The sequence below is a fragment of the Triplophysa dalaica genome, chromosome 23 (assembly GCF_015846415.1).
Source record: "Triplophysa dalaica isolate WHDGS20190420 chromosome 23, ASM1584641v1, whole genome shotgun sequence".
Classification (NCBI taxonomy): Eukaryota; Metazoa; Chordata; class Actinopteri; order Cypriniformes; family Nemacheilidae; genus Triplophysa; species Triplophysa dalaica.
Genome location: NC_079564.1, coordinates 3,359,319 through 3,386,504, shown reverse-complemented (window position 1 = coordinate 3,386,504; position 27,186 = coordinate 3,359,319). Strand labels below are relative to the sequence as shown.

General features: G+C 38.2%; 2 protein-coding genes across 3 annotated transcripts in view; one reads left to right on the top strand and one right to left on the bottom strand.

The window, feature by feature from the left end:
• Positions 1–254: 254 nt before the first annotated feature.
• Positions 255–4,425, bottom strand: LOC130413213 (neutral cholesterol ester hydrolase 1). Of its 2 annotated transcripts, XM_056738253.1 has the most exons (5): positions 4,184–4,425; positions 3,234–3,465; positions 2,738–2,807; positions 2,490–2,661; positions 255–2,225 (listed from the first exon to the last, which is right to left on the bottom strand). In XM_056738253.1, exons 1-5 carry the CDS (start codon positions 4,319–4,321, stop codon positions 1,605–1,607), a joined length of 1,233 nt encoding a protein of 410 aa, XP_056594231.1. In that variant the 5' UTR covers positions 4,322–4,425; the 3' UTR covers positions 255–1,604. The 2 variants fall into 2 exon arrangements, with proteins under 2 accessions (XP_056594231.1, XP_056594232.1); XM_056738254.1 differs by lacking the exon at positions 2,738–2,807 and having other exon boundaries at positions 3,230–3,465.
• A 1,618-nt stretch (positions 4,426–6,043) lies between these two features.
• The window catches only part of fndc3bb (fibronectin type III domain containing 3Bb), a 51,509-nt gene continuing 30,366 nt past the window's right edge, over positions 6,044–27,186 (top strand). Inside the window, 3 exon segments of the mRNA XM_056738053.1 lie at positions 6,044–6,231; positions 15,137–15,279; positions 15,369–15,444. Of these exon segments, the coding sequence (XP_056594031.1) occupies positions 15,172–15,279; positions 15,369–15,444 (184 nt within the window). The 5' untranslated portion in view covers positions 6,044–6,231; positions 15,137–15,171.

The window sequence follows — 27,186 nt, the reverse complement described above, 5'->3', positions numbered from 1 at the left end:
TGTTCCTCACGGGTCGTATGAGTTGTTTACATAGCGTCACAGTTAATGTACGTCACGATTGTGAAACCCCTGTCAGCTGTGACGATGCAAAACATAAACCTTGTAAATCTCTTAATCATACACGTTTGTGATGTAGCAGGCTTAATTATATTATATTTATTAATTATATTATATTTATTTGAGGATAAAACGTGGATATTTTTATGGTAAACACAAAACTGAGCTTTACATAAATTGTCTCGGAAACATTCTTGTGTTTGAAATATTTAATTTTATTGAATGTACATTTACATTCAGTTATGTATCATGCTTTGTTCAAAACCAAGTTCACAATTCATCATAAAAGTGCTAACAAAGTTAAAAGAGTGGTAAAATAAGAGGAGCAGAAAGTTGTTTCTTATTTTGTGTGTAGATTAGAGTGAAAATCAGCTAAACACAATCATTGAGGAGACCAACAAAAACTCAAATAAATCAGCAATACTTCAAATGATCTTTAAACAATGATTATTCACTCAAATAAAGGCATGTATTATACATTTATTCCTATTTCTCATTCAAAACCACTGCTCCTCTTTGAGGAATTGTAATGCACATCTGTGGAGACGTCATGCCTAGATGCAGCTGGAGAAAACTAGGGCAGTCCGCACAATGTGTGTATGTGTGTGTACTGGTTTTCATCACATTTTTCAGGTCCCCATGAGGGAATACAGCTTATAAATAATACAGAATGATATTTATTGGGAAAAAATGCAGAAGTGTGACTATTAGATTTAGGTGTCGGGTTAGGGGATAGAATGTATCATAATCCTGATATAAAATCGACGGAAGTCTATGGAATGTCACCAAACAACATGGAAATCAGTGTGTGTAGTTGCATTAAAATGCACATATGGGTGACCAAATGGGTTATCAATGCAAATCCTGAATGAATGAAACGAGAAGCATCTTGTTTTCTCATCTGCTTACAGACAGTTGAAGACATTAGAAAAATGATACCATAAAACGTAATGATTAAGCGTTTTAAAGTCTCTTTTAGTTTAAAGATGTTTTACTTTTTTCAAACCACGTTGCAGCCAACTTGGTGTTTTGTCAACATTATATAGTACTGTATACTTCTAAAAGTTGTCAAAACTATATTTGACCAAGTATGCACATACAAAATGTAATTTTCATAAAATGTGTATGCATTTTGCACGCATAGGAATGTCCAATGTTTAGTTCAATAAAATACTCTTTAGTTTGGTAAAGCCCCGTCCACCTTATCTGGATAAAATTCTGTCAACACAGAAGCATCTTTTGCATTATCTGGATTATCCTGCATTTTATGGCATTACCCATATAAAACAAAGTAGTAGTATCCCACTTAAAACAATAGTATATTGTTAACTATTTAAATTCAGAGGTAAAGATGTAATATTTCAGTTGCATTGAAAATCATTGTGCTTATTTCCATTCAGTTTTCACAAATACTCTGTTGCATTGAATCGTTGCATAAAAGCTTTCATTCAAAATGGTTTAAAATCAAAATAAATTTTACATAAAAATAGAAATCTATTGAATCTGTCTCATATTATATCTCCTATTATATGTGCCAAAAAGAACCGCTAGAGGTTTTTAATTAGCCATTGGATGTAGTTTCCAAAACTCCGGAATCCCACAGAGAATCTGAAGGGTCCGAAAGCAAAGCTTGTGCATCCGTGGAAACCATCTTCATAGTGATCAATGCTGACGGCGACTCCAGCCTCCTCCAGTCGCCTGCCGTACATCAGTCCCTCGTCTCTCAGAACATCGTGTTCACAGGTCAAGATGTAAGCAGGAGGCACAGCCTTCAACACGTCCAGCTCAGCTAATAAAGGAGAAGCTCTCACATCCAGCAGACCTGGCAGCATCTCCACAAGCTTTGGGTCACCTTGCAGCGGAACCACAGGCTTAAAGTTCTTCTGAACGGCCACCGGAAGAAGCCGGGTCCAGTTGATCTTAGCTTTGGCTGCTGCTATCTCCCGGCCCTGATTCAGAGCTGTGTGGTTGTTTGCCAGCAAAGAAGGAACAAGTGTAGGATCTCCGTTGAGGTACTCCAGCCAAAAGCGAGCCATGAGTGGACGGTGGAGAATAGGAATGTTTCCATTCTGCTGGTAAGATGGCGTGTTAAAGTCCAGAGCCTGTAGAACGGGGTATAGAAGAGCCTGAACTTTGAACTTAATAGGAATGCTGTTGTCCAATGCCATCTGTCAAAAAACATAAATGTATATTTAAGCCATTTAGTGTGCAGCTCTAAGCTGGGGTAACAATATTTATATATGATTTAATATGTCGTTGCTTATTATTAAGAGAAATAGATGCTTAAATTTAAGCATGAATAATGTTTTAAACACAGTTAGCACTTAAACATTTTCCACAATTATCCTTTGGCTTTGCTTGCCCTTGACGATGAAACTATGTGTATTAGCATAGATTTGGGGCAGTAAGACATTATAGGGATTTCTTAATACCCGTTGCGCAACAGCAGCGGCTAGGTTGGCCCCAGCGCTGTCACCTGACACGGCCACTCTCTCTGGGTCAATAGAGTACTGATCCAGCACCTCCGCTGTCAGGATACGTTTGGAGGCCTCGAGAGCATCATTGTACTGAGCTGGGAAACGTGCCTCTGGGGCTAGACGGTACCTGAACAGGAAAATAAATGAATCATACAAACGATTTAACAATCATGCAAAACGAATTTAAAAGGAATATTACGTACTCAATAGATATTACAACTGCATCCAGCTCTTCAGCCATAGTTCTGCATTGAAGAAAATATGTTTGCATCTCTTAAAACAAAACGAAAACAAATAGGTTAAACACACAGGTGATTTTGTGAAGTTATTTTCACTTTCATAACGAAAGATCCAGGGATGCACGTGTTGGAATTCTGAATAACATTCACATGTGTGATTCTAAAACAAATACGAACAGGCTCACTTTTGTTTTGCAGTGTACAAATCTGACATGCAGAGTATGAATAATAATCTCTACCCAATGTCTTAATCTCCAGTGTGATTTAAAACAGAGTCACAATTGTGAAAAGTATTCCCATTTTTAACCCCCCTAGGGAAAACACTTCAGTAAACTGTGCAGAATCTAAAGACTCTTTAAGACTTTTTAGGAAGTCAGAAAACAGCATGCTTGTCTACTACATCTAACACACTCTAGTTACACGGATCACATGCATTTTAACTAATAACTACATCACCTACTTCCACTGCCGAGCGTCCATCCACCTCCATGGAAATAAACTACTCCTCTTTTTAAATGCTGCTGCAGGCTTGATAAAGTGGGCTGAAATACTTGTGCCTGGACTCCAGAGAATGAAGCATCTGTGACCCGGATTTTAAGGGTTGACTTTGGGCCCCATATCACATCCCATGATGCGGCATATCTCAGGAGATCAAAGGGGCCACTCAGTCCAAGATTGTGAGCTAAAAAATTCTAACGGAAAAAAGGGAAAAGTTAGAAAGCACCTGTTCTATCATTATATATAGATTGCCTCATGGCGAGTAATCTGTACAGACTTGTATTGTGCGTCTGTGATGGTATAGTACTCCAGTGGTTCTCAAACTGGGGGCCACGGATTTTGATGCATTTTATGAAATATAGAAATGTATCAAAAATTTTGCGCAATCAAACATCGGAAAAGAAAGCAAACCAACCAAAAGAGTTTATGTTTCAGCTTTCCTGTGGATCAATGGTTAGAGCATGGCAATAGTATTTTTATTACTATATACTATTTTCTCATACTGTACTCTCTCTCTTTCTCTCTCTGAAAATCTATTATTTTAAACATATTTAAAAACAATGTAAATTAAAAAGTATTTACCAAAAAGTTTATCAAACGAACAGCCCCTTTAATGACAAAAAAAGGGAGAGTTATGACATAACTAATTTTTTTAAAATCATGTTTTTATTGTGTTTTACTGTCTTAGTTAGCAGTATTTTTTTAGTTTTTATCTTAATCAAAACAAATCAACTGCAGTTTGATTGATATTAATTGGAATGCACAAAAAAAACATGATGTTTGAATCCCTTTAAAAGCGGAGTTATCTCATTTTGGGTCCAAACTCTTCAAACGCATTATTGCTTAAATTAAATTACGCAATTTTAATTACAACGTTGTGTATATAACATGTAAACAATTAAAAATTCTTACCAAATTCGTTATACCACGTAGAATTGCATCCATAAACATAAGTTTCCATGGCTCTGATATGGTGCTGGGTAGAGGAAGATAAACGTAATAAGCGGCTGCTATTGACAGTGAAAGCGACCCGATCAAAATTAATCGCATGATTAAATTTAATTTAAAGAGAACAAAGCTGATCCCGTTTCAGCCTTGACATAGTTATGAAATGTATGCAATAGTAATAGCCCATCTGACCATAGAAAGCAGTGGTTTTGAAACAATACCAAATTTTACATTAAAAGTCCCATAAGACGTTTAAAGACGTTTGCACGCGCTGGTCGTTTTTATTTGATGGCAAGGGATTTAAACGCTTGTATTTATGTTCGTTAAACTTCAGCCACACATAACAAATTGAACACAATTTGTTGGAAACAAAGGGTAAGAATTTCAATCGAATATGACAAAATTCAAGCTCATTTTAAATGAACAATCTGAAATCGTAATATGTTCTATTTTGCTTATTCTTTGTATTTTTATTTGGGCAAAGATGATTATTCATTTCATATTAATGCCATGTATTTATTATTATTATTCTTTCATATTAATGTAGCAAACGCATTTATCCAAAGATACTTGAAATGTATGAAATGAAAATTATGAAATGTTAAATATGGCGACTTTTATTTTGAAACGTTACCTAAAGGCTGTCATGTAACAGTTTGCACGGCGTCACATAACATGGGACAAGAGTTTCTCAGCCAGCTGTAAAAACACTGCACAGGTTTTATATGTTTTTATATGTTTACTTTATTTATTACACCTGCATCAGTAAAGCCACCTAAAATAACCAACGGAGAAATTTTCTATGATAAAAATAGAGATATTTGCATATAATTCTTGTCATTTTTATAATGCTGACGTAGTTGTCAAATAAAGCAAGTTTAATAGGTTTAGTTCTGGGTAAAGTACCTTGTTTTAGTGCAATAATACTTTATAAAGCTAAAAGAGTTTATTTGACGGCTATACTAGTTTTGACCACTAAGCTGCGCTGCAGATTTATATATCACATCTGCACCCTAAATATAAATAATTCTATGACGCTAAAAAAATTAAATGCATTATTTCTCAAACTATGAACGTTAGTTTTATTGTTTATTTTGTAAGTTGGCCTACACAAGATTTCTTTTTCGACTTGAAAGCAATGTCTCTCAAAACTCCATATTTTGGGAATTATTTCCATTTCTATAATATATGACAAGAAAGATTACATGACTCAGCATTTTATTGAATAACTATGACACAGAATTTTTCAATAGAATGTGATGTAATGGTTAGGGATTGAGAATTTGATTAGATCATTGCACCACAAAGCTAAAATCATTCAAGGTAATAGTGGCTTGACTTTATCACAAAATCCAGTGTTCACTCTGTGTGAGGATGTGGAACCTACAAAGAGGAAATTAATAAGTTTGTGGAAAAACACGTGATTTTGATAATAAACCATAACTTCACTTGTTATTTCCTCTGCTAACATACGTATTTACATTATTATTGATGTGCTATATTTTTCATTGTGGTAGTTATTCTATTGAATTAGTCCTAACACACAATAAGCATTTAAGAATGCACAATACTTTCTTACAATTTTAATCTCAGTTATTTTTGTTAGATAATTAATGACTGAATCAACCCAACTATAAAAATTAACCAGGCTTTTTATGAGTCAGGTACAAAAAATTACAATTATTACATTTTATATTTATTGCAACATACACGGTGTAAAAACAATCAAAATGTTTGATGTGATCTAACGATAAATAACACTACAATATGGTACATTATTCCCTTTTCATTTGCTTGATCTTCAGGCTGCTGTAGAGACAGATGGTGTGAGGCAGTACTTGGTGCATTACGGTAGACTTTTACACCCCCCATGTGCTCTTCCACATAATTGACATGGCGGAATTCCACACTTGTCTGGTCCACTGTGGACTTCGCAGTAAGGGAATGACATGCTTTCTATTTCGGGCGTATAGGGACTAAAGAATTGATAAGCAAGATTCATTGAATCCGAGGTAAGTAGTTGCGGTTTTTAAGGGTGTGAAAGGGGCGAAAGTGTTTCCGAAAAGCTTAAAACAAACATGTTTGTTAATAGTTTTTGAGTTGCAGAAAAGCGCCGACACCGGCTGAATCTTTGATGGGAAGTTTCGAGTTGAATGGGAAACGAAACGAAATCTACTCGAAACTTTGTTCTTTATCGCCTTTAAAACTTGTTCGTGAGCCGACTTTTAAACTTTGGCAGCTGTATTTTAGTGTAGGCTATTCAATTATGCTACTTTAGAAAGCAACATTACAATTACTTGCAAATTGTTAGATGCATCTTTTAGGCTATACATTTTCTTTTGGCAGGATAGCTACTTTTAAGCGTAATCGGACCGAGGGTTTCTTTCCCGGAATATGTTGGAATTCCACATTCATTACGAAACATTTTGTCAACACTGAGCCCTGTTTTTATAATCTGGTCTATTAACAGTAATGTGCCGTTACGCAATTAACTATTTTATACAACACGGCAGTGAGGCTTAAAGACGCAACAAAGGTTGTTTGATTTATGCAAGTGACACGTCAATTCCAACAACACATACGCAGTATGCCTTTGAGTCAAAGCAAAAGCAACATTTCGTAACGGCAGAGTTGTTAGATCACAACAATGGGAATGACGTGAAAGAATAAAATGGAAAATGAAATTTCGTCAATGCTCGAAACGCAACGATCCGCAGCGCGCTCCCGTTATCAACAACAAGACGTGGCTCTCAGGTACTGTACACTTGTATTGTAGACGGGTTATTTTCTTTTTATTTTATTTTATTTTATTCCCTGCCATTGTGTTTTGGTTGTATTAAGTTCATGTATCTTTCTGTTTTGCATATGAAAAACGTTACTTCAGGTGCTGTACTTTATACAGGAAAACGATTTCCGACGCTCACAGCCTGCAATAAAAGAGACTCTTTGGGTATTTAGACCAAAAAACGCAACGGTTTTTGGATGATTTCATGGACCGGATTTTAAAGCCGTAGGAAACCCGATCTCAAATATGTGACGTCACGTGACATTCCAGAGCAAATCTTGAGGTACAGAAATCTGCCTTTTACGCTTCAAGGACCCAGCAGCGGCTTCGGACAATATACCTCATCTATGTTGAGCCAAAGCGTTTTTTGTTTTAAGTTCACAAAGTTTGAAAACTGTACTGGACCTCAGCGGAGTGTTGAATCCAAAAGTAAAACGCAAACAGAAGTTTGCATACTAATAAGCGCTAAAGTATGTAATAAGCGACGCCCTAAATTCTCTTGTAAAAGAAATGGAAATCTCTGTGGGCAGAATGTGACCACTGCGTGAGCATTGATTTTAGTGGGGGAGCATCTTGCACCCCCATTAAAGCACACATGCCCCTCCCAGCCCTGCAGCCCTTTGGCCCCAAACTCAAATGTTAAAAGAATGCGGTGCTTGTGGAGCTTTTTTACGGTCCCGTTCCATTCCTTGGCTCCCATTCTGGCGATAAAAAAATATTCATGACAACATGAGCTTTGTAGTTCACCTTTTTTGTGCTTTCTCACTTTTCGCGTCATTTGCGCGGGTAAGTTAGTTATTTTAAATGTAGACACACGGCAGGCGCGCGCAAATAGGTGAAAATATTTCAACTTTTCAGAATGCGCACGCGCTCGCGGTTTTGGACGCGTAATGTGAATCGCCCCTTATGTTGCATTCGTGCAAAAACAAAGCGTCGGTATTTCTCATTGCCTATATTAGGAAGTTTGTATTTTAAGAAATTCCCTTATATTTTGTGTATTGTGCATCCTTTTCTGTTGTGTACACCTGGTCTAATGTTCTCCAGTATTGCCTCTTGTCCAGTTCCCTGCAGCCTCTGCCCCCCTCCAATGGGTCTCCTTTGAAGAACCTGATGTTATCTACAAACTTGGGTCAAAGAATGCTTAGGCATTTGTACTAATGGCGTAGAGAAGTCAGTTGTTTGCTCCGTTTATCTCCATCTTTTCCTGAGAGGCATTGTAAGGATCTGTCAGGACACCTTTGTTGTTATTATTGAATCGGTTGTGTTGAATTATTGCTAATGTCAGCTAACCTTAAGGGTCAGCTCTCTCTTTGGAGATAAACTCACGCTACATTTGGGGATAATTTAGCGCTTATAGGGCAGAAAAGGATGGTGGTATTGGTTAAAGGGTGAGTCACAAACTGGGAATTACTGGGAACTTCGATCACCGTCATACCCTTGGGCCCCATTCATCATTCACAATAATTCTCAGCATCCTCCACTCCTTGCTTTAATAAATATTTTGCTTTCAGTTGCACAAAACTGATTTCTGGTTGCTGAGACCAAACATTTCTATTCTATCTAACTAGCCATCAGTTGCTGGAGGGAAGGATTTACGAGTGGATTGTGGTCCATGTCTCGTCTTCTGATCTTCAAAGCGGGTTTCTCCAATCGTAAGAGAGACGGAGATGCTCAGATGAGCGTTTCGTGAATCTGGTGACCTATTAAGCGGAAGTTGGCCTCGATGTCCAATGTAAACATACTGACTTTGAACGGTGGTGTGTATGTGAGGCCCGAGTGAAGATAGGGAATTTGACCTCTTGACCGTTGTTAGAAGTAGGGGAAGGTAAAGCGGAGGGTTTTGTCTGTACTTGTTGATGCCCAGGTTGGCATGACTGGGTGGTTTTGGTAGACTGTTAGGTGATGTTGCTTACTGTTAAGATCTACAATTGGCCAATAAATGCTACATCATCATTTTACAATACGGTCCAATGTTAAAAAGTTTTAGAGGCTCTATTGACAGAAATTCTGTATAATATACATAACTATGTTATCAGAGGTGTATGAAGACCTTAAATAATGAAGCGTTATGTTTTTATTTCATTGAAATGAGCTATTTCTATCTACATACACCGCTGGGACCTTTGCACGGAAGTCCCCATATTGTTTCCTCAGTAGCCCTAAATGGACAAACTGCTCTACATAGCGCGTTTTGTAAATTCATGATCTACCTTGGCAAAGAAGCGAAAACATGACATCATCTTTGTCCTGTGTCAGCCACCATTGTGCTTCGAAAAAGAGTGGTGGAGTGAGCCATTGGTTGCAATTCGCAACCTCACCGCTAGATGTCGCAAAATTTCACACATCTTCCATGCACAAGTTCAGATTGCTTAAAAAAAGTAATAGTGCATCCCTAGGTAACGCTCATCTTCACAATCAACCTAAATTAATACTTGGAAAAATGGTTTGATTCAAATCCCTGACCCTGCGAGAAAGCACTACAGCGATGCTTAACTACATTGTTGAATTCAGCTGCCGGCCACACCTCCTCTCCTTTTCAATCTTCACTTCCTCTATAATACTTGCATTGTTTCCCAGGACACTTTGAATTAAGATGTTGAGGGTGTGACACCACGCGATTTTCTCCACCGTGACCCTGCACAACTCCTCCGTGCGACTGGAGAATATGATTCACACAGCTTGCCTTGACCCAGTTTGAGACTCTTCTCTGCTCCTCCTCAGCCCCTCTCCAGCGCTCGGAGGCTGGATCACGTTTCATATTAGTGTTACGCAACGCTGAATTCAGACCCTGGGAATCTCTTCTGTGTCTTCTGTCCCTCTTTTTTTGTCCCCGCTCTTCTTGTGTTCGAATCTGTATGGTGAGAGTGGATGAAGTTTCAGCTTTTTAAGTTCAGCTGGGTGTGTAGCGGTGGCAGTATTGTGCCTTCAGGGAGGAACCAGGTCGTGCTCTGGAGTCTGTGGTGTCAGTGGTGAGAAACACCTTTATGTTGTAGGACACACACACCAAAAAGCACTGCGTGTGTCGATAGGAATGAAACATTGCAAATTAAATCTTCTTAATATTGCTTGATTTTCCATTCGGAGAAAAAGACCCCTATAATGTTAGTTGTGTCCCCTGAAGAGTTCGAGAAGAGTTCTCAATGATGTCACAATCTGTGCTCAAATATTTCTTATCAGATTTTCTGAGAACAAATTAGGGCTGCATGGATAGCAGTAATATAATCAAGGTAAAGATTTATTCCTCCCACGATTAAGCACAATCATCACAATATTTATCTGTTAATTGCAAGCACAATACATCGTGAAAAGTCGTTTTTGGGGCAGATGACAGTGACGGATTATAACATGTATTAGTTGGCTGTAAAGTGAATGAAAAGACAGAATAATTGTGATTATTAACTGTTATAAAAATGTAAGTAAAAAATTTGTGATTGATATTCTATAAGATATTGATATTCTATAAGAATTGTATAAACATTTTTAAACGACCTATTGGCAAGAAAATCTTGACTTTTTTAATAAAATGCCTCTCATGACCTCCTTCTGCTCTTCAATTCATTCTCTGTAGAGCAGTTTGTCCGTTTAGCACTTCTGTAGAAACAACATGCCGAATTCCATGTAAGGGGACCCGCGTTGTATGCAGATAGAAATCGCTCATTCTAAGGTAACAAAAACGCATTATTTAAGTTCTTTACACCTCTGAAGAAATAGTTATGTATATTATCCCGTGTTTACTTTTCACTTCGTTTTTGAACTGGTAGCGTTTGGTTACAAACAGTAGCCGAACGGCATGACTTCATCCTCAGCGTCTGCTAACGTAGGGAGCCCAGAGAAACAGATAGGCAGCGTAACGGAAGTCTATTTGAATTACAAACAGAGAGCTTCTTTGCATTAACTAATCACATATTTAAACTACAATACTAATTTCTCGCTAGAAACGCAATCCGAAGTTTTTGAACTTCGTTGAATTTTTTCGAGCTGGAGCCTTCTCGACCAATTACGTTCCTCGCATGGGAAACGACAGGTCTCCGTCATTGGTTAGCTGGGGAAAAGAAGCTTGACGTAGGGCGTTTTTTTTCAAAGAAGTCAAACTTTTTTCAATCTCAATCAGAAGACACTCTGAGCTGCAGAAAAAGATGCCGGAGCTGGTGTTTAAAAAATGGTTTACTCCATAGGATTGTAATGTAAAACAGATGATAGCAGCTTCGAAAAAGAAGTCAAGTGTGAACACAGGCTTACATCGGTCGTTAGATCCAATTACACACTGGACATTTAAATAAATAAATGCGTCAGTTAAGTAGCACTAGCTCAGGCCAGCAGGTATAGCTCTACTGGGTTCTGGGCCAGAAATCCCCCTGCCAACTAGAGCGATCATCTAGACCAGACGCGAGGATTCAATTAGTTCATTATTCCAGTCTAAGCATCCAGACAGCATGTCCTGATCCTCCTCTCTGAACTGCGTCTGGGTGCTTATCAAAGAACGGCTTTGCTTGTTTTGTGCGAGGTGTTGAATGAAATTGGGATATTTTTAAATTAGCTGATGTCATCTGGCAGCAAATGTTGATCAGAGTCACAGACGTGAGTTAACTCCGATGGAAACGCTGAACGAGGTGAGATGAAGTCACTTTGCGGGGGGAAACAATGTGACATTTAGAATTGTTTCTCATTCGTTGGGAATGTGTGTGTGTACGCGCGCAAGCCTGAGCATGTGTTGTGTGTTAGTGTGTGTGTTTCGGCTGATCAGTGCTTAGTGAATGGATGAAATGACAGAATAAAGAAAGGAGTATAGATGGAAGGGGAAAAAGTGACGGCTTTCTTGGTTTCCTCAGTGTTATTATGTACCATTAGTTGGATTATAGGCCTGGGTCCACATGTGGGCCTGTAAACCCACCAGATGCAAGAACAGATTTCTAAAAATCTGTCTGTTGGTGTGTGCGTGTGCGAGTGAGCTGTTGTTACTGCTTGTTTGCTGTCAGGAATGCTGCTATAAGTTTTTTGTATGTATTTATAGAGCTTTTAAGGAAGTTTAGAGTTGTGTCTTGTGATGCGCGTATCATCAGTTTATTTGTAATTTTATGTTTAGACGCATAGTTCATCCCAAAATAAAATTGTCGTGAATTAAAATCCCCTCGAGTTGTACCAATCTGAACATTTCTTTGTTCTGATGAACACATAGAAAGATATTTGGAAGAATGCTTATAACCAAACAGTTCTTGGCCGCCAGTTTTCATTTGTGGGTGAACTGTTCCTTTAACTCCAGCCAAGATCTCCATTTGCACTTTATTTAATCTCTATTAAGGAGAAGTCTTTTAACATTTGTCCTGTAACCAAAAAGCTATTTCCTGATGTTCAGAATCTACATTTAGGGACGTCTTTAACAAAACTTATCTGTATCCAATGTCCTCTGTTAACCTACAAGTTCAACCTAACGTCCTAGAAGTTGTTAACAAGGTCACATTTGTTGAACGGTGAAGTGGTCTAGGAACACCCGCATCTCTCAAACCTCGGCAGCATCATGAAAAGCCTCTTGTTCATTTCACAGATGTGACTCTGGGTGGCGTTTTTTTAACCACATGACCCCTAAAGGTAGTGTGCCCGGCCTCTTTGCGCAGTTGTACATTGTGACATGATTCTTGCCTTTTTTCTCAGGGGATTAAGCCCCCAGTCGTCCCCCTCGACCCCACAAAAGTTCAGACTCCCGCCATCCTCAGGAATGAGTGGAATGAGGAGAGTGTAAAGAAGAGATTGAGGAGACGTTGGCTTGAGGGGTGAGGAGAGGGGAAGGCTTTTGGTCCCCGGGGGTCTTTGTGTGTTAAGCCGTAGTGTTAATGATTTTAGTTGGGATGTAATTACAGGTTGTGGCGTAAAGCACTGTGGTAACTGGAAACAAAGACAAGTATTTGTAGAATGAGACAGACGATTGGATCCTGAGTTGCTCTTGATGTGAGAAATCCTGGGATCCTTGCACAGTAAGCACAGCACTGAGATAATTTCCTCGCCCCACCACCCACATGTCATGAGTATGTCTAATTCTTTGGCAGAACACAAAAGAAGATATTTTGAGGAACGTTGGTAACCAAACAAAACTGACCCCCATGGACTTACAGTTTATGGACACAAAACCATTGACAACCACCAGCCACCATTTTTCAAAATATCTTTTGTGTTCTTGTACAGGCTTTAACAAAACAAGGGTGAATAATGAAAGATTATTTGTGTGTAAACTATTCCTTCAAGATGACATATAAAGTTAAAAAGTTTCACAATAAAATTCAGATGAGCATTCCTATCCACCACGAAAAAAAGACCCAATTTGCTTTAATACACAAAACAAATCATTTTCTGTTTTCATTTGTCAATGAACCTTTTTCCAAAAGGCTGTGAGTGGCGTGTATATTTAGGTTTGTGTTAAGAGGTGGAAGTGAAGGTATTTATGACCTAATAAAACCCCCTCATCTCTCTTTCCCATGTTCCTCTCTCGCAGTCAGACGCTTTGTCTCATGACTCTTCATATCCTATATTCAGAGAATGTCATTTAAAAAATATACCATGTGCTACAACATCGGGTTATTTTTGAAGTATGATACTCTGCTTTAAAAAAAAAAGCATGAAACATGAATATGTCGAACATATTCCAAAGTGTAAACAGTGGCTTACTTTTGCTGCTTATGTTTCCTGTTGATCTGGGTTTTGACCCCACTGAAGTTTGTTTTCAAATGTTTGGATTAGTATGATGTAAAATGACACAAGTCAGCTGAGTAAATTTTATTATAACATCTCTGACCTTTCCCCCGGCACCTGAACTTTGGCTGGGTTTTTAGGAGGCATCATGTGAATAACTTCTGTACTTGACGCTGGAAATGATTTAGTGTGACGACCAAGAAATGAGAAATGCTAAACCTTTCCACATCAAACTTATCAGTATGTCTATTTACATTATAAATGTCAATGGAGGTAGGCATCAAATTTACAACTACTGTTCACATGTGCACATGTTTTTACTGTGCTGCATTGTGCATGGTATCCATACTGTATACTTGAACGTAGAGTTTATGCATATTTTTGCATGGTATACATTATGGTAGGTTGAAGATGCCTAGCTTTTTTAAAGTGAAGATTTCTTCTGTATGCGTTTGTTTGGGCTAGTACACTGCACAAATAAGTAGGTTTATGGTTAAACAAACAAGTTTTAGTTTATTTTTCTAAATCCATTAGAAGATTTTTTGCTTGCTTTAGCCATAAAACTTTAAGAAATTTGACAATTTTGGTTTTGATTTCTTTTTTTCACAATTTTTTTTTTAAATATTTTGCTTCTCAAATAAATGTATCTTGTATTTTTTGACATTCGTACAGGACATAAATACTAAGAAATTTATTTTTTGATTCATTTAGATGAGTCACCGCATACGATTATTTTTAATTTAGTTGAAAGGAATTTGTAATGAATTTTAAGGAAATTCTTTCATCTAGATGCTAACGCATGCACGCTAACACTACTGTAAATATATACCAAAAAAAGTTCTGTGGTATTAAGACCAGTGTTTGGTGTGACTAGTTATTAATTAATAATTTACTGTAATTACCTTTTCAATGGAAAAGTAATTTAAAGTAAGGGATTACTCTTATTTTTTCCGTCATTTAATTACAGTTACTGATGTAATCAAACTATATACTGTGTGTAATACCTGTGTGTACGTTTGGCCTTTCTTTTTTTTAACTACACAGACATGATGTCGTTTTATAGCTGTTTCTTGTCACTTCAAGACTGGGGTTAACAAAAGCTCTGTCTTCTATTTCTTCCTCTTTTCCTCTGAGCGCACCCTTCCAGCTGCGGTGGAGAGACTGTCGCCCCATAACTGCATTTATATACACACATGACATCATCCTTATACAGATTACATCATCATATAAACATTGGTGACATCATGATTTCACTCCTTCCCATAAGCCAGCTCAGTAGCTCTACAATAAGGCATGTGTTGTAGAAAGCGTATAGTACAGTTTGGATGGGTTTGCAGATGATGGTCTGCTGTAGTTTTTATCCTGATTTGAGTTTTGGTGAATTCCTTTCTTTAAGTGGCAGTGTGCTTTCTCAAAGCCGTTTCATTTATACTCTCATATTCTTTTAACAGAGCCGGCCTCCTTTGCTCTCTCTCAGGCTTCATGAATGTTCGTCACCATGATGATGACGGACCAAATGCTGGACCTCCCGCCACCACTGAGCGCCGAGGTTCCAATGATGCGCCACATGATCAGTGGCGACGCGTCGCAGCAGGTGAGAAAGTCATATTGATCGAATCCTTCGGGTCTGCGTGAGGCTGTTTATTATGTGAGAAGATTGAATGACCTTTGATCTTGTCACAGGTGATCCTGGTCCAGGTGAATCCAGGTGAGACGTTCACCATCCGCATGGAAGACGGGGCTTTGCAGTGCATCCAAGGTCGGTCTGATGGTTACTTCAAATGTTGATCTTGAATGTTTTTAAGATGCAAAGTTTAATGACCTTATTTAAATGAGTTTAATTTGTGAGGTTTGAGCTTGTCTCCACCAAAATTTTATTCTTTGCAAGGAACAAGATTTTGCAGGGATCAATTTTGACGTTCTAAAAATGTATCATTATTTGTGTCTGAATGATCTAGGCCACGCGGCTGGTTAATATGGGTCGAAAAAAATTGAACCATCATTTTAGGATGAGGATTGTGGTTTTGTGGTCAAGCATAGAGGCATTCGGTCACCAATTCCCTCCTTTAAATGAGGTCTTTTCAACTTTAAAAAAGCCAGCCAATTCCCTCAGTAAGACTCCCTTCGAATATAAGAGCGGAGTCACAGTAGCCAAGACCACAACTGAATCAGACCCTCATAGAGCTTTAATTAAATTTAGTCCAAAGAGAATAGCAGTATCAGAAACTGGGAGATGTTTGGTTAATGGTGGAGACAGATCTGGCCAGTGCAGAGTCGTAGAGATAGAGGGATCATGTCAAAAGTTTTGATCCTCACAGGTGCGGAGATGATGCAGTTGAAGGCTAGAGTTATTCTCAGGCATGTTGGGGATAAGAACTTTGTTTACGCTATGTAGGATCTTTGCCAGGTGGCCGTGCTGTAATGGATAAGCCAAGTCTCTTGTTATTTTTGGATGTTGACTTTGCATTTTACCTAACAAGTTACTGATTAATTTTTTCCTAGTGTCGGGCAGCACAGTTGTCGCATTTGGTCAACATGCTTATCCTTTATGAAAACAATTTTAGAGGTTCTACATATTGCCATAGCTCAGAGTAGCTTTAGAACTTGAGAGTATTTGAAATTGGTAAATGGTAAATGGAGGAAGATGCTCATGCTGGTCTGTTTTTTAATCTGAATTGTACATTGCTTTAGTTTAATTTGTTGTACTAAGTTAATTGTTAAAGCGGCCGTGCAACAGTGTTTCATCCTTTCCGACTTTTTTACAATGTTAAAAGTATTTTCTCATGCTTAACATGGTCAACTTGTCAAGAAACGAGATGGGTGTATTACGTATTATTTCTGTGCTCGATACACTCCCCCAGCGATCGTACAGGTTTCGGAAAGCTTTCTTTGAACATATAAAAGTGTTTTGTTACAACTTTTCTTAGTCCCTTACTGGACAATTCTCCCGGAAAAGCACACGGAGCAGTAGAAGCAGCATTCGCAGATGTCTGTGTTTTGTTGTCAATGGGTGCGCACGTGCTTTGGTTCAGCCTACCCCTCCCCCCTTGCTATGTTTTCGGAAATAATCGTAAAGCTATTTCTATCTTTTATAAATGTGATCAAACTAAATACTCTTTGAAGATTCAAAGTAATTTTTTTGCATTTCTGACAATAGATCCTCCAAAAGAATTACACACCAACTCATGTTCTGATGTGCTGCATAACGTACTCCCATTGTAGATAGCTTTGCTGACTAACATATGCAGAATTCTTGAAATTTACATATACCCTGTCTAGTTTGTTTTGCATCTGTTTATCTGAAGTGATATTAACGTAAGATTTTATCCTATGTTTGATACTTGTGCCTCCTTTGAAACAAGCAAGTAAAAGGACCCATTGTTTATGTTTCTGAACACTTCCTCCATTTCTGTATGCTATATGACCTTTCCTGCCAGGTGATGGATATCTAGTGTTTTGTGAGGTGTATGTCATTCAAGCCCCAGAGCCCCCGCACATGTGACGCGCCTTTTTTGCTGCTTGAAAACATCAGTATGTTTCAGACTTCTTGTGTTAGATTAGCGTTCTCACAGATGCGATGTTGACTCGCTCCCATCAGGACGCCTGTTAAATGCTGCACGCCGACCCAACCGTGCTCATACACACATTCCAAAGTAATGACCTCTTTCCACTCCTCTCCACTGTATTTATTTGCTTTCTCTTGTAATTTAGCAAGTTCAACTGATCTTTATTGTTAGTAGCCGTGTTAATACATCTAAACATTGCATTCGGAACTTGTTTTATTATGTCTCCCCTTTTCCTTTTTTTGAGTAAATATGTTTCCTGTTGATGTGGCTCGGAGGCCTGCACCCTCTTTTTGGCCCCCCAATCCCTCACCCCTTTCGAAACTTTACTCCTAAAGGCAGATGTCTAATATTAACAACCACAGTCCCAAAAAAACAGCAAAAACCGTGTCTCCCTTCTGATAAAATGAGAGAGAGAAAACTTTGGGCAGACCATTAGGAGAGGCCAAAAGAATGTGTACATGTGGAGATCAGGCAGTGCTAACAGATCACACCTGGATCTGCGCTCTAGTCAGGTTAACCCTGAGCAGACGGCAGTCGCCCAAGCCCTCGGGGGAGACAAAATATGTTACGGCCCCACACGCTTTTAGCATCACGCAACTAGAGTCTTGGAAAGGGAAGAGCCGCCCTGAGCTTTTGATCTGGCAGTAGGACATGCTGGTCCTGATGAATGTCACATTGCTTACCTACGTTAAAAGAAAACACTCTTCTTTAAAAAATCTTCTTTTTTGTTTAGCAGAACAAAGAAATTAAAAAAAGCAAGTATTCCTACTATGGTAGTCAATGGTGCCAAGAACTTTTTGGTGTTGTTCAGAATAAAGAAATTTTAACAGATTTGGAACAACTTGTGGGTGAGTAAATGAAGACGGACATTTTATTTTTGGGTGAACTGTTCCTTTAAGGGTTAGCACAGTAAGCAATTTTTAAAATGTTTCTCAGTATGTTGAAAAGGAATACAGTATAACTTCAAGAACACTAACTGAGCGTTCACACCAGACACGACTTGCGGGAATAAATTGTGCTATTCATGCGTAGTTGGAAACTTAAACATTTTGTGTTTATTTCTTGATTCGGGCCTGAAATTCACTTCACAATAGACGCAAATTTGTGTCATGGGAAGGGCTTCTGCCAGGCGGCTCCAGTCGTGTGTGTCGAGTAAAGAGCGTTTTTTACAACTTGCCTGATGGTTAACGCCGCATCATTCGGGCAAATCGTTCCGCAGGATGTCTATCGCGTCTTTGCATTGACTTAACATGTAAATCTCTCGCGCTTAAAACTATTTTACGAGGCTATTTTGTATTAATTTGTATCAAGTGAATCATACAAAAACGCACAATTGTTTAACTAGTGAAAGCCCCTAAATCGCATTAGCAGATTTTAACAAAACATATCAATGTGATCATACCAATTTGTACAAACTAGCCACATCGTAAAATAGTTAGGAGTGATCGCATTGGCTCTATAGACCCCTTTGCAAGATGTTAACACTGGTCGAGAAGAACTTTGGGTTTTACTTTTTCAGCTTTATAAGGTACTTCAGATGGAAATGTTGTGTTGGTTGTATTGTGTTCTAACACAGATACAAAAGCACTTCCTGTTTTGGTTAACAAGTGTTGTTTACTGCATGCAACATGGTCTATACACTCAGACAGACATATATTGTCACTGTCCTTCCTAAACCTATTATGTCCATTCTGCGTTTTTCAAGAAATGGAAAAATATAGTACTTTTTTAATGATTAAATACAGTGTTGTAAAAGTTAACAAGCACTTTTTTATACTTTTCATTGGTTAGACATATGCAAAACCCAGTGATAAACATAAAGCATGACTAATAATAATGACATATCTCTAATTGCTCCCTGAACTCTGTGTAAATCGCTTTGGATTAAAGCGTCTGCTAAATGACTAAATGTAAAAATCACAAAATATGGAGATCCAAGGGTTCAGAAGGACAGCAGCAATGTGCATACATACAGGAAAGACTCTGATGTCTCCGCCGGTAACGTGAACAGACATTCAACTCCAAACAGCCCAGAGCAGGAGTTACAGGAACAGATGGTAGTTAGTTTTTATTGCAAAAGCAAAGTTTATATCAAACTCTGCAAGTCAAGTGTTCAGGTTATTGTGCTATCTCTAGTTCTCTCTGTTGTCACTGTTTTTATTTACGGGGTTTTTTATGGTGTTTTGCTGTTTTTTTCCCCCTTCGTTCTCATCTGGTCTGCGCTCTTTCCTGATGAAGGAAACCCCCTCTGCCACACAGATGATCACAGCAGAGCTGTAATTCCATTCGTCTGACTCACAGCGCTGAGGAACAGTGGATTTTTGTGTGCATCATGGAAAGGCAAGAAGAGAGAGAGTGTCGTCTCAGGCACGTCTTTTTGTGGCATGTGGCACGTTTGTAAATGTGCCGCTCTTTTCCAAATCTGTGGATGCTTTCAGAGTTTTGAAAGGACTGTTTAAAGTACTCTGAGAGAAATTTTAATGCTCAAATGTAAATCTTTCGTAGCTCAGGATACTTTAAGTCAACACACATTCAAATATGACTGCGTTTACTAATGCAGGTTCCTGGACTTGTGCATGGTTTATTGGAAGAAGGGAAAAAATGTCTTCGGAATATTTTATTGTAATGTAGGAGCTTGTTTTACTTCTGGACTTTCACCAAATCCCCAAAAGACTTGATGAGAAATATTTCAGTTCACAATAGACTTTGGTGTATTGGCAAATCTGAGCACAGTTTGTCACATTGCATATTGTTTTACTAAAGCTATTTGCTCAGGAAACTAATAGCTAGACAGTCTGTTTTAAAGTGATAGTTAAATTACTTTCATCGTTTATTCACCCTCTTGTCATTCAAAACCTGTATATGACACTTTCTTCACTGGAACATAAAAAGATATTTTGAGATTGTTTTTGTGGTTTTGTGTCCGTACAGTGGAAGTCAATGGAGGTCAGTGTTGTTTGGTTACCAACATTCTTTAAAATATGTTATTTTGTGTTCTGCATAAGAAACTCGAACAGGTTTGGAATGACTCGAAAGAATAATCATATTTTAGAGACCTATTTCTATTTCTTGTTTTTTGTGTAAGCTCTCACAGTTTTCAGCCGCCACATGCTCCAGCACATTACACACTGGAACATTCCACTCGTTTGTTTTTTCCCTTCTCTCCCCCTGCTCTCATTTCTCCTGTGCTTTCTCTTCTTTTGCTGACCTACTATTTTCAGCTATAGCGCTGCGTCCTGCAACAGGCTTTCTGCGTGCCTTCACGGGACCAGCGGTTTGCTAATCGCTGTCTCAAGTTCCAGGATAACAAGGGCACGTATAAAAACAAACCAGGCAGATTGACACCTCCGGCCTCTGCCAACAGGCTGGCAGCGTTTGCACAGAGAACAGGATGAATGTGCGCTCACCAGCGTGAACTCCATAACCCCGCTGGGTTGTGCTAACCTGTGCGAGGCAACGTCACATGTTGCTTTTATATTTTTTTTTTTAAAACAATGCCTTAAACTAAAGGAACAGTTCACCAAAAAATGAATTTTGTGCATGCCCTTGTGTCATTCCGAACCATTTTTTCAATGCATTCCAGAAATGTTTGAACAAGTGTTACATTTGTTTGGGTGAACTATTCATTTATACTGCTGGTATAACCGTATGTGTTTATCTTTAAGTTAATTTTTTTGGATGATTTAAAAAGAAGTTACACCGAGTTCAGGCTCCATCCACAGTAATGCGAGCACATTATGGGCTTCTTAAAGAATTTTTTATCAGACGAGGGCCCCCTTTATGAACTTGACAATCCATACCGTTCTCTCTCTTTCTCTCTCACTCTCTCTCTGAACTGTAGATCATGTCAGAGCAATGGAAACTCCTTCTGTAGCACAGAGCATGTCAGAGCAGGTCTTCATTGGATGTCTGCTGGTCTCCTCTTTCTATTTCCATTCTTTCTACTCATCTCATCTGTTTAGCATTTGAGTTGATAAGGTTGTATTTGTACATTGGTTAATGCATTAGCTACTAATGCACAATAATTTACATTGGTTCATGTTAAAGGGAGTTAAAGTTTACTCACCCTGGATTTGTTCCAAATCTGTATACATTTCTTTGTTCCGATGAACACCGAGAAATATATTTGGAAGAATGCTTTTTGGTTACAATCATTCTTCCAAATGTCTTTCTCTGTTCATCGGAACAAAGAAATTTATTTGGAACAACTTTAGATTTGGAACAACTTGAGGGTTAATAACATTTACAAATATATTTTTAAAATCAACATTTTTAACATCAGATAACGCAAAATATATCTTGCTCTGTGTTCATCAGAACTGAGAAATTTATACAGATTTGGAACAACTCGAAGGTGAGTAAATAATGAGAGAATTTTCATTTTTGGGTGAAGTATCCCTTTAACAAATGCTAAAAATCTATATTTCTCCTTGTTAGTTCATGTTAGTCAACCTTGTATTGTGTTATTTGTGTAATAAGTTCTCTTAAAAGTCAACATTTTATCCTGCATGTTGTGAAAGAAATGGACTTTTGTGTAAATCTCCAACTTTTGTGTATAACGCCATCTCTGTTTGAGACATAAAATTGGAAGTAACTTCAAATCTTTAAGTGAGATGAAATCAAATGACATCAAACTCTGCTAAAGAACTAAAGAATTCCCATTTGTGATGACCCTTTGGTAGAAATACAATGAATCAAGATTTTGCTAGTCAACTTGGCCCCTTCTGGTTGATGATCTGAGTTCAAACTGCACCAGTTCACGAAACCATTGATGCAGACTGTAAATCAGAGTTCCGTCTTTATCATTGCGTGATTCACACAAACTTCTGCTAGTTTCGTTTTTGTCACGGACGTTGGGTGGGGAAAGGGTAAAGTTCTCACCCTGTTAATTCAGGATGAGGAGCATGGAAATGAAAACAATGCCTTGAATCACCAGAGATGGCCTGGCACGATAGCAACTCCCTGATCCAATTCTCTGAATGGGCTTTTATCACTGACACAGAGTAATTCAGGTCGTTTCTCGGGCTCATCCGCCAATGGGCTGCTGACGGTAGAAGGGGGGATGACTGGAGGGTAGCTGTGAAGTCGTCTCGTTTTCCTCCGGGGCTGTTTGCACAACGCTCTACATACAGGAGCTGAATGAGTCCGCAGACAATTTTTATGGCACATCCTGAAAGCCAACACCCTCCCACCCCAAGCATGCTGGGAATTCACAGTCGAGCGCTACATATCCACAGGGTTTACTGTTCCCAAGTCCGGGTGGATCTCCAGACCAGACTGTTTGGAATATTTGAGTTTTGGGGTCATTTCGGTTGTGTTTGGAAATGTGCACTTTGTCTTTAATTTAGGTGGACAGTGGAGTCACTTTGAAAGTCTCAGCAAGGAGCTCAAAACCCCATTTCTGACTAATTTCTTCTGCTTTAAGGGAAAGTTCATTTAAAAATGAAAATTATTTTATCCATATGTCATTCCAAACCTGTATGAGTCTATTTCTTCTGCAGAACACAAACTAATATATTTTAAAGAATGTTTGTAAACAACAAACACTGGCCTCCACTGACTTCCTAGTATGGACACAAAACCACGGAGACATTTCTCAAAAGAACTTATTTTGTGTTTCACAGAAGAAAGAGTCATAAACAGGTTTTGAACAACGTATGGGTGAATATTTTGATGACTGAGGTGAACTATCCCTTAAATTATTTCCAGGTAAATTGTATTTAATTTTATTTATTGGCTTTCTATATCGGTGCATTATTTAAAGGGCATTTTTATTTTTTCTTTATTCAAAATTAAGTCAAATTAAGACTAGACCCTTACAGCTTTCCACAGTTACGCAAAGAATATCTTAGAATGCGGATGGTTTTGTTAGCCAATTTTTTTTGGGCTTCGTGAATGTGTATTTTCTGTATACATTTCACAGGCAGACTTGACTTTGAGCATGCACATTTATTTACATTTCTGTACCGAGTGGTTTTGATCTTCCCTTGGTCTCGCATAACACAAATTTCGCAGGTCAGAGTTCAACAAACTTGAACTTAAGTCATAATATTGTAAAAATATTTTCGGACTGGCTTGCGTTTCTGGTCTGATTCATTCACATGCGTATGAATGGAAGTCAGTGGAACGAAAAGTCAAGTGTGACCGCAGATTTACAAAAAAGACCTGAAAAGACTTTCGAAGTGAGGGTGCATCGAATGAACACGATGAAAAGTGGAAAGGTAGTTCCTTTGTGTTTTTGAAAAAAAGCACATACTAATATTTCAGTTTTTAGTTGAAAACGTTCTAGTGTAAACGGCCTTTTAGTTTCAATGGCCAATGAGAAAACGGATCCAATATACATTAAGAAGTCTGGTGCCCTGTGACTCGATACACTTTAAATTTTCACCATTTATTTTTAAATCACCTATGAACACGTGTGTGTGTGTTCGAAAGAAACGATGGAAAGGAGAGCAAGAGAATGCATTTCAACTGCAGCCAAGTGATTTTGACACTTAAACCCACTCTTATGATTTCAGAATATTTTTTGGCTCATGTTGGCATCCCTTGCACATTCCTCTGCCTTTGTAATGGGTATTGCATACAAAATTGTGTTTCTCATGCCCAAAATCCTCAAATTTTTATTGTGAGGACGAGCAAACCTTTCCAATCCGAGTCAGCTCAGCGTTCTTTACTTGGCATTTCTACCTGGGAACTTTGTTGTATTTGGACCTTCAACAGGGAATGTATTTGTCCGACTGTCTGAAAGGAGTGCGTCTCAGAGGCGGCCGGCCAAGAAAGACTCTGCATTAATGCGAATATAAACATTTCATAGTAAATATTTGGGAGTGGTTCACATTTTACGCTATGAATCGAGTCTGTTTAAATTCGACAGTCTCGACTGTCTGTTATATAACGTGGTTTAGAGTTCATCACGGGTGAGTTACAACACAATTGACCTTTGCATCATATTTTGTTATGATTATGGCTTAAGACGTGGGATTTGTCTACTTTGTCAGGACTATATAATAACGCTCGAATTGGGATTAAGAAGATTGCAGAAGACTTGGAAACGCAACTACATCATCTTGATCGACGGGTCTGTTTGATAAACACTGGCTCTCTGGGGTGCAAGTTTTCCTCGTTGGATGGAGGGAGACAGATAGTGTTTATAGCAGGAACAATGGGCCGTACAATCGCAGACCGATGAATACACACACACTTTTATGCCTTCTCTTGAGAAATTAAGATTTTATATGTACAGTGTCAGCAGGAATTGTGGTCTTTCATCTAGTTGGGTTTTAGATGGAGCAAAAATCTGAAGAAATTCTGATTGATGGATCGATTTAGTGTCATTTAACAATTGGCTTGGTGTGGCTCACAGTTGTTTGAGAGTAATTCAAGTCTTAGAGCTCAATCTGTTTCATAGCTCAAGGGACAAAATGGAGATATGACGTGCCTCAAGACATCTTTTTTGTCGTCTTCTTTCCTACACAATGCTACAGACTTATCCACCCAAAGTTACTTGCTTGCTAAAACAAAGATCATATTTGCAAACCCTTCTGCCCAATAACTCTCAAATGCAACATAAAGAAACATTCTTTTTTCGCTCTCTTTTGCCTGTCGTCTCCATGTCTGGCCAAACTTAGACTTCCAAAGTGAGGGATCTTAGAATGTGATAGTTTGTGGAAAAACACATTTTTGTTTTGTCTTGATCGAGTGTCTATATATACACATGGATATATACCCAGTTAATCACAACTTCTTTCCCATCAATCTCCGTAAAATGTAACCGAAATGTGGTGCTTGGCAACAGTTTGTCATTTATCTACAGAAAAAGAACATACGCTCATACGCAAGTACACAAATACACACACATCGGTGGCATATCAGTGGCCCCAGCAGGATTGAGGGGACTGTATGAAGTACCCAGCAGGCCTTGCGGTGGGGGAGAGAGCTCCTCTGTGCAGCACAAAGACTGGTTTGTTCTGCTGAAGAGGCACTCTGCTTCAACATATGCCTGGCATTCCAGGAACCTTCTTACTGCACATCTTCCGTCCTTTTTCCATCTTGCTTTCTTTATTTCTTGTTAGATGCAAGTATCTTTAAAGTGCTAGTTCACACAAAAATGTATTGAAAAATTCACTACTTGCCCTCATTTCAAACCTCAAAGGAGTCACTAATGAGACACAATAATTTAGTTGATGATCATTTGGTTTTGAAACAATTTGTGCAATCAGAAGTCTGTGACGTTGGGGATTTTGGTGCATATTTTGTGACATTGTTAAGGACATTTTAGAAACTGTAAAGGAGATGTGTGATGACTGAGGTCTTTTAGGGGAAAAATCGAAAAAGTAAGCGACTTCTCGGATTTAAGCGAAACAGTCATTTTTTTGTTACCAGACACTGAGAACACCCTGGAAACTGTATGCAATGCACAGGAAACCACTTGGATTACCTTAGTAACTGCATGGCAACGCCCTGACAATCATCCAAAACACCTTAGACTTGGTTATGATTTGCCCAGCCATGCAACACTGATGTTTTATAAAACAAACATGACAATCAAACATGTTAAGGTAATGTTAATGTTTTTGTACAGTTTTGTTTTCGCCACTAAAAGGGTAAAACAAACTAAGGCATTTTTTGTTATATTATTTAATATTTTTAAGATATTTAATAAATATAAAATTGTATGTGAAAGTATTTGAAAGATCTTAAGGGTGTTGTTTTATATTATTAAAATATTCAACAATTTAATTGGTTCAAAAGTATATAAAATTTTAAAATATCATGTTATTATAATTGAATGTTGAATAAATCACCCAGCTCAAGTTTTTTCTCTACTGTTTTCAAGATAAAATTTTTTTTGTTGGCATGGTAAAGGACACTTAATATTGCAAAGCACAGCTAGATTTGACCCAAATATATGTTGAATAAAATCTAAATAATATATCAAATGAAACATCTTTATAAACTGTGAAATAAAAGTACTTATTAAATATTTAGTAAAAATGACGGGATGCTTTATCAGTTTAGTCTCTCTCTCTGGATGAAAGGGGCCTCTTCATGAAAAGATCCTGCGAGACCATCCTGTCACTCAGACAGACCCCCCCACACACAACTTTCAAAGGATGGTCATGTGAGAGAGGGGGCTGGAGTAGAGTCGGGGGAGCTCGAGCCAAATACCTGCGCCAGACCCTTTCCAAACACACACGCACGACAATCTGAATGGATTTGTTGTGCTCTGTACACGGTGCCCTGTGAAAGGTTATATTAAGCCACCATGTGTATACACTCACGTCCCGGTGAAACGACCCACACACATCACTGTGTACACACACCCCCCACTGAAGAAACTCATGTGAAGCCCCTTCAACACAAGCACAAATGGGGCAATTCTAGTTCCTTAGTTCCTGCGAATCTTTAATGATTTTTTTGTGTTTTTAAATGGAATATTAGGAAATAAGAAATACTTGATTGCGTTTACCTTCTGCTGCAACGTTTTAACAATGGTTGAGATTTACATTTCAACAGATGAGATTTGTAAATCTGCAAGAAAGTTTGTTGTTTATTTTATTATGTCTTAAAAATTGAGCTTGGTTAACACATAAACTGCATTGCAGTTTTTAATTTATTTATTTGAAAAGGTAATATTTTGTTTATATGTTATTATAATTCATTACTCATGATTTATTTTTAAAAGGTGTTTTTAACTTGCGAACAAATGTGAATAACCACAATGATTCAAGCTCCATAAGGTATGAGTACATAACCACACTTCCTAAACATGACCAAAAACGTATGACTTGCACTTCAGGGAGTCAGAACAGTTCAGTAGCCCCCACGACTGATTCATAACTGTTTTTGATTCACTAAAATAACTGCCTCGTGAGACTCATTCATTTCGAGTCACACTACACCGGTTGCGTTGTTGATTCACTGTATTTTGTACA

What these genes read in the sequence shown, in the direction of transcription:
- LOC130413213 (XM_056738253.1), bottom strand. Translation starts at nt 4,321, where the DNA reads ATGCGATTAATTTTGATCGGGTCGCTTTCACTGTCAATAGCAGCCGCT. An exon ending in ATGGACGCTCGGCAGTGGAA is followed by an intron (nt 2,808 to 3,233) that starts GTAGGTGATGTA and finishes TTTTGTTTTAAG; the next exon opens with AGATGCAAACATATTTTCTT. An exon ending in CCGCTGCTGTTGCGCAACGG is followed by an intron (nt 2,226 to 2,489) that starts GTATTAAGAAAT and finishes GTTTTTTGACAG; the next exon opens with ATGGCATTGGACAACAGCAT.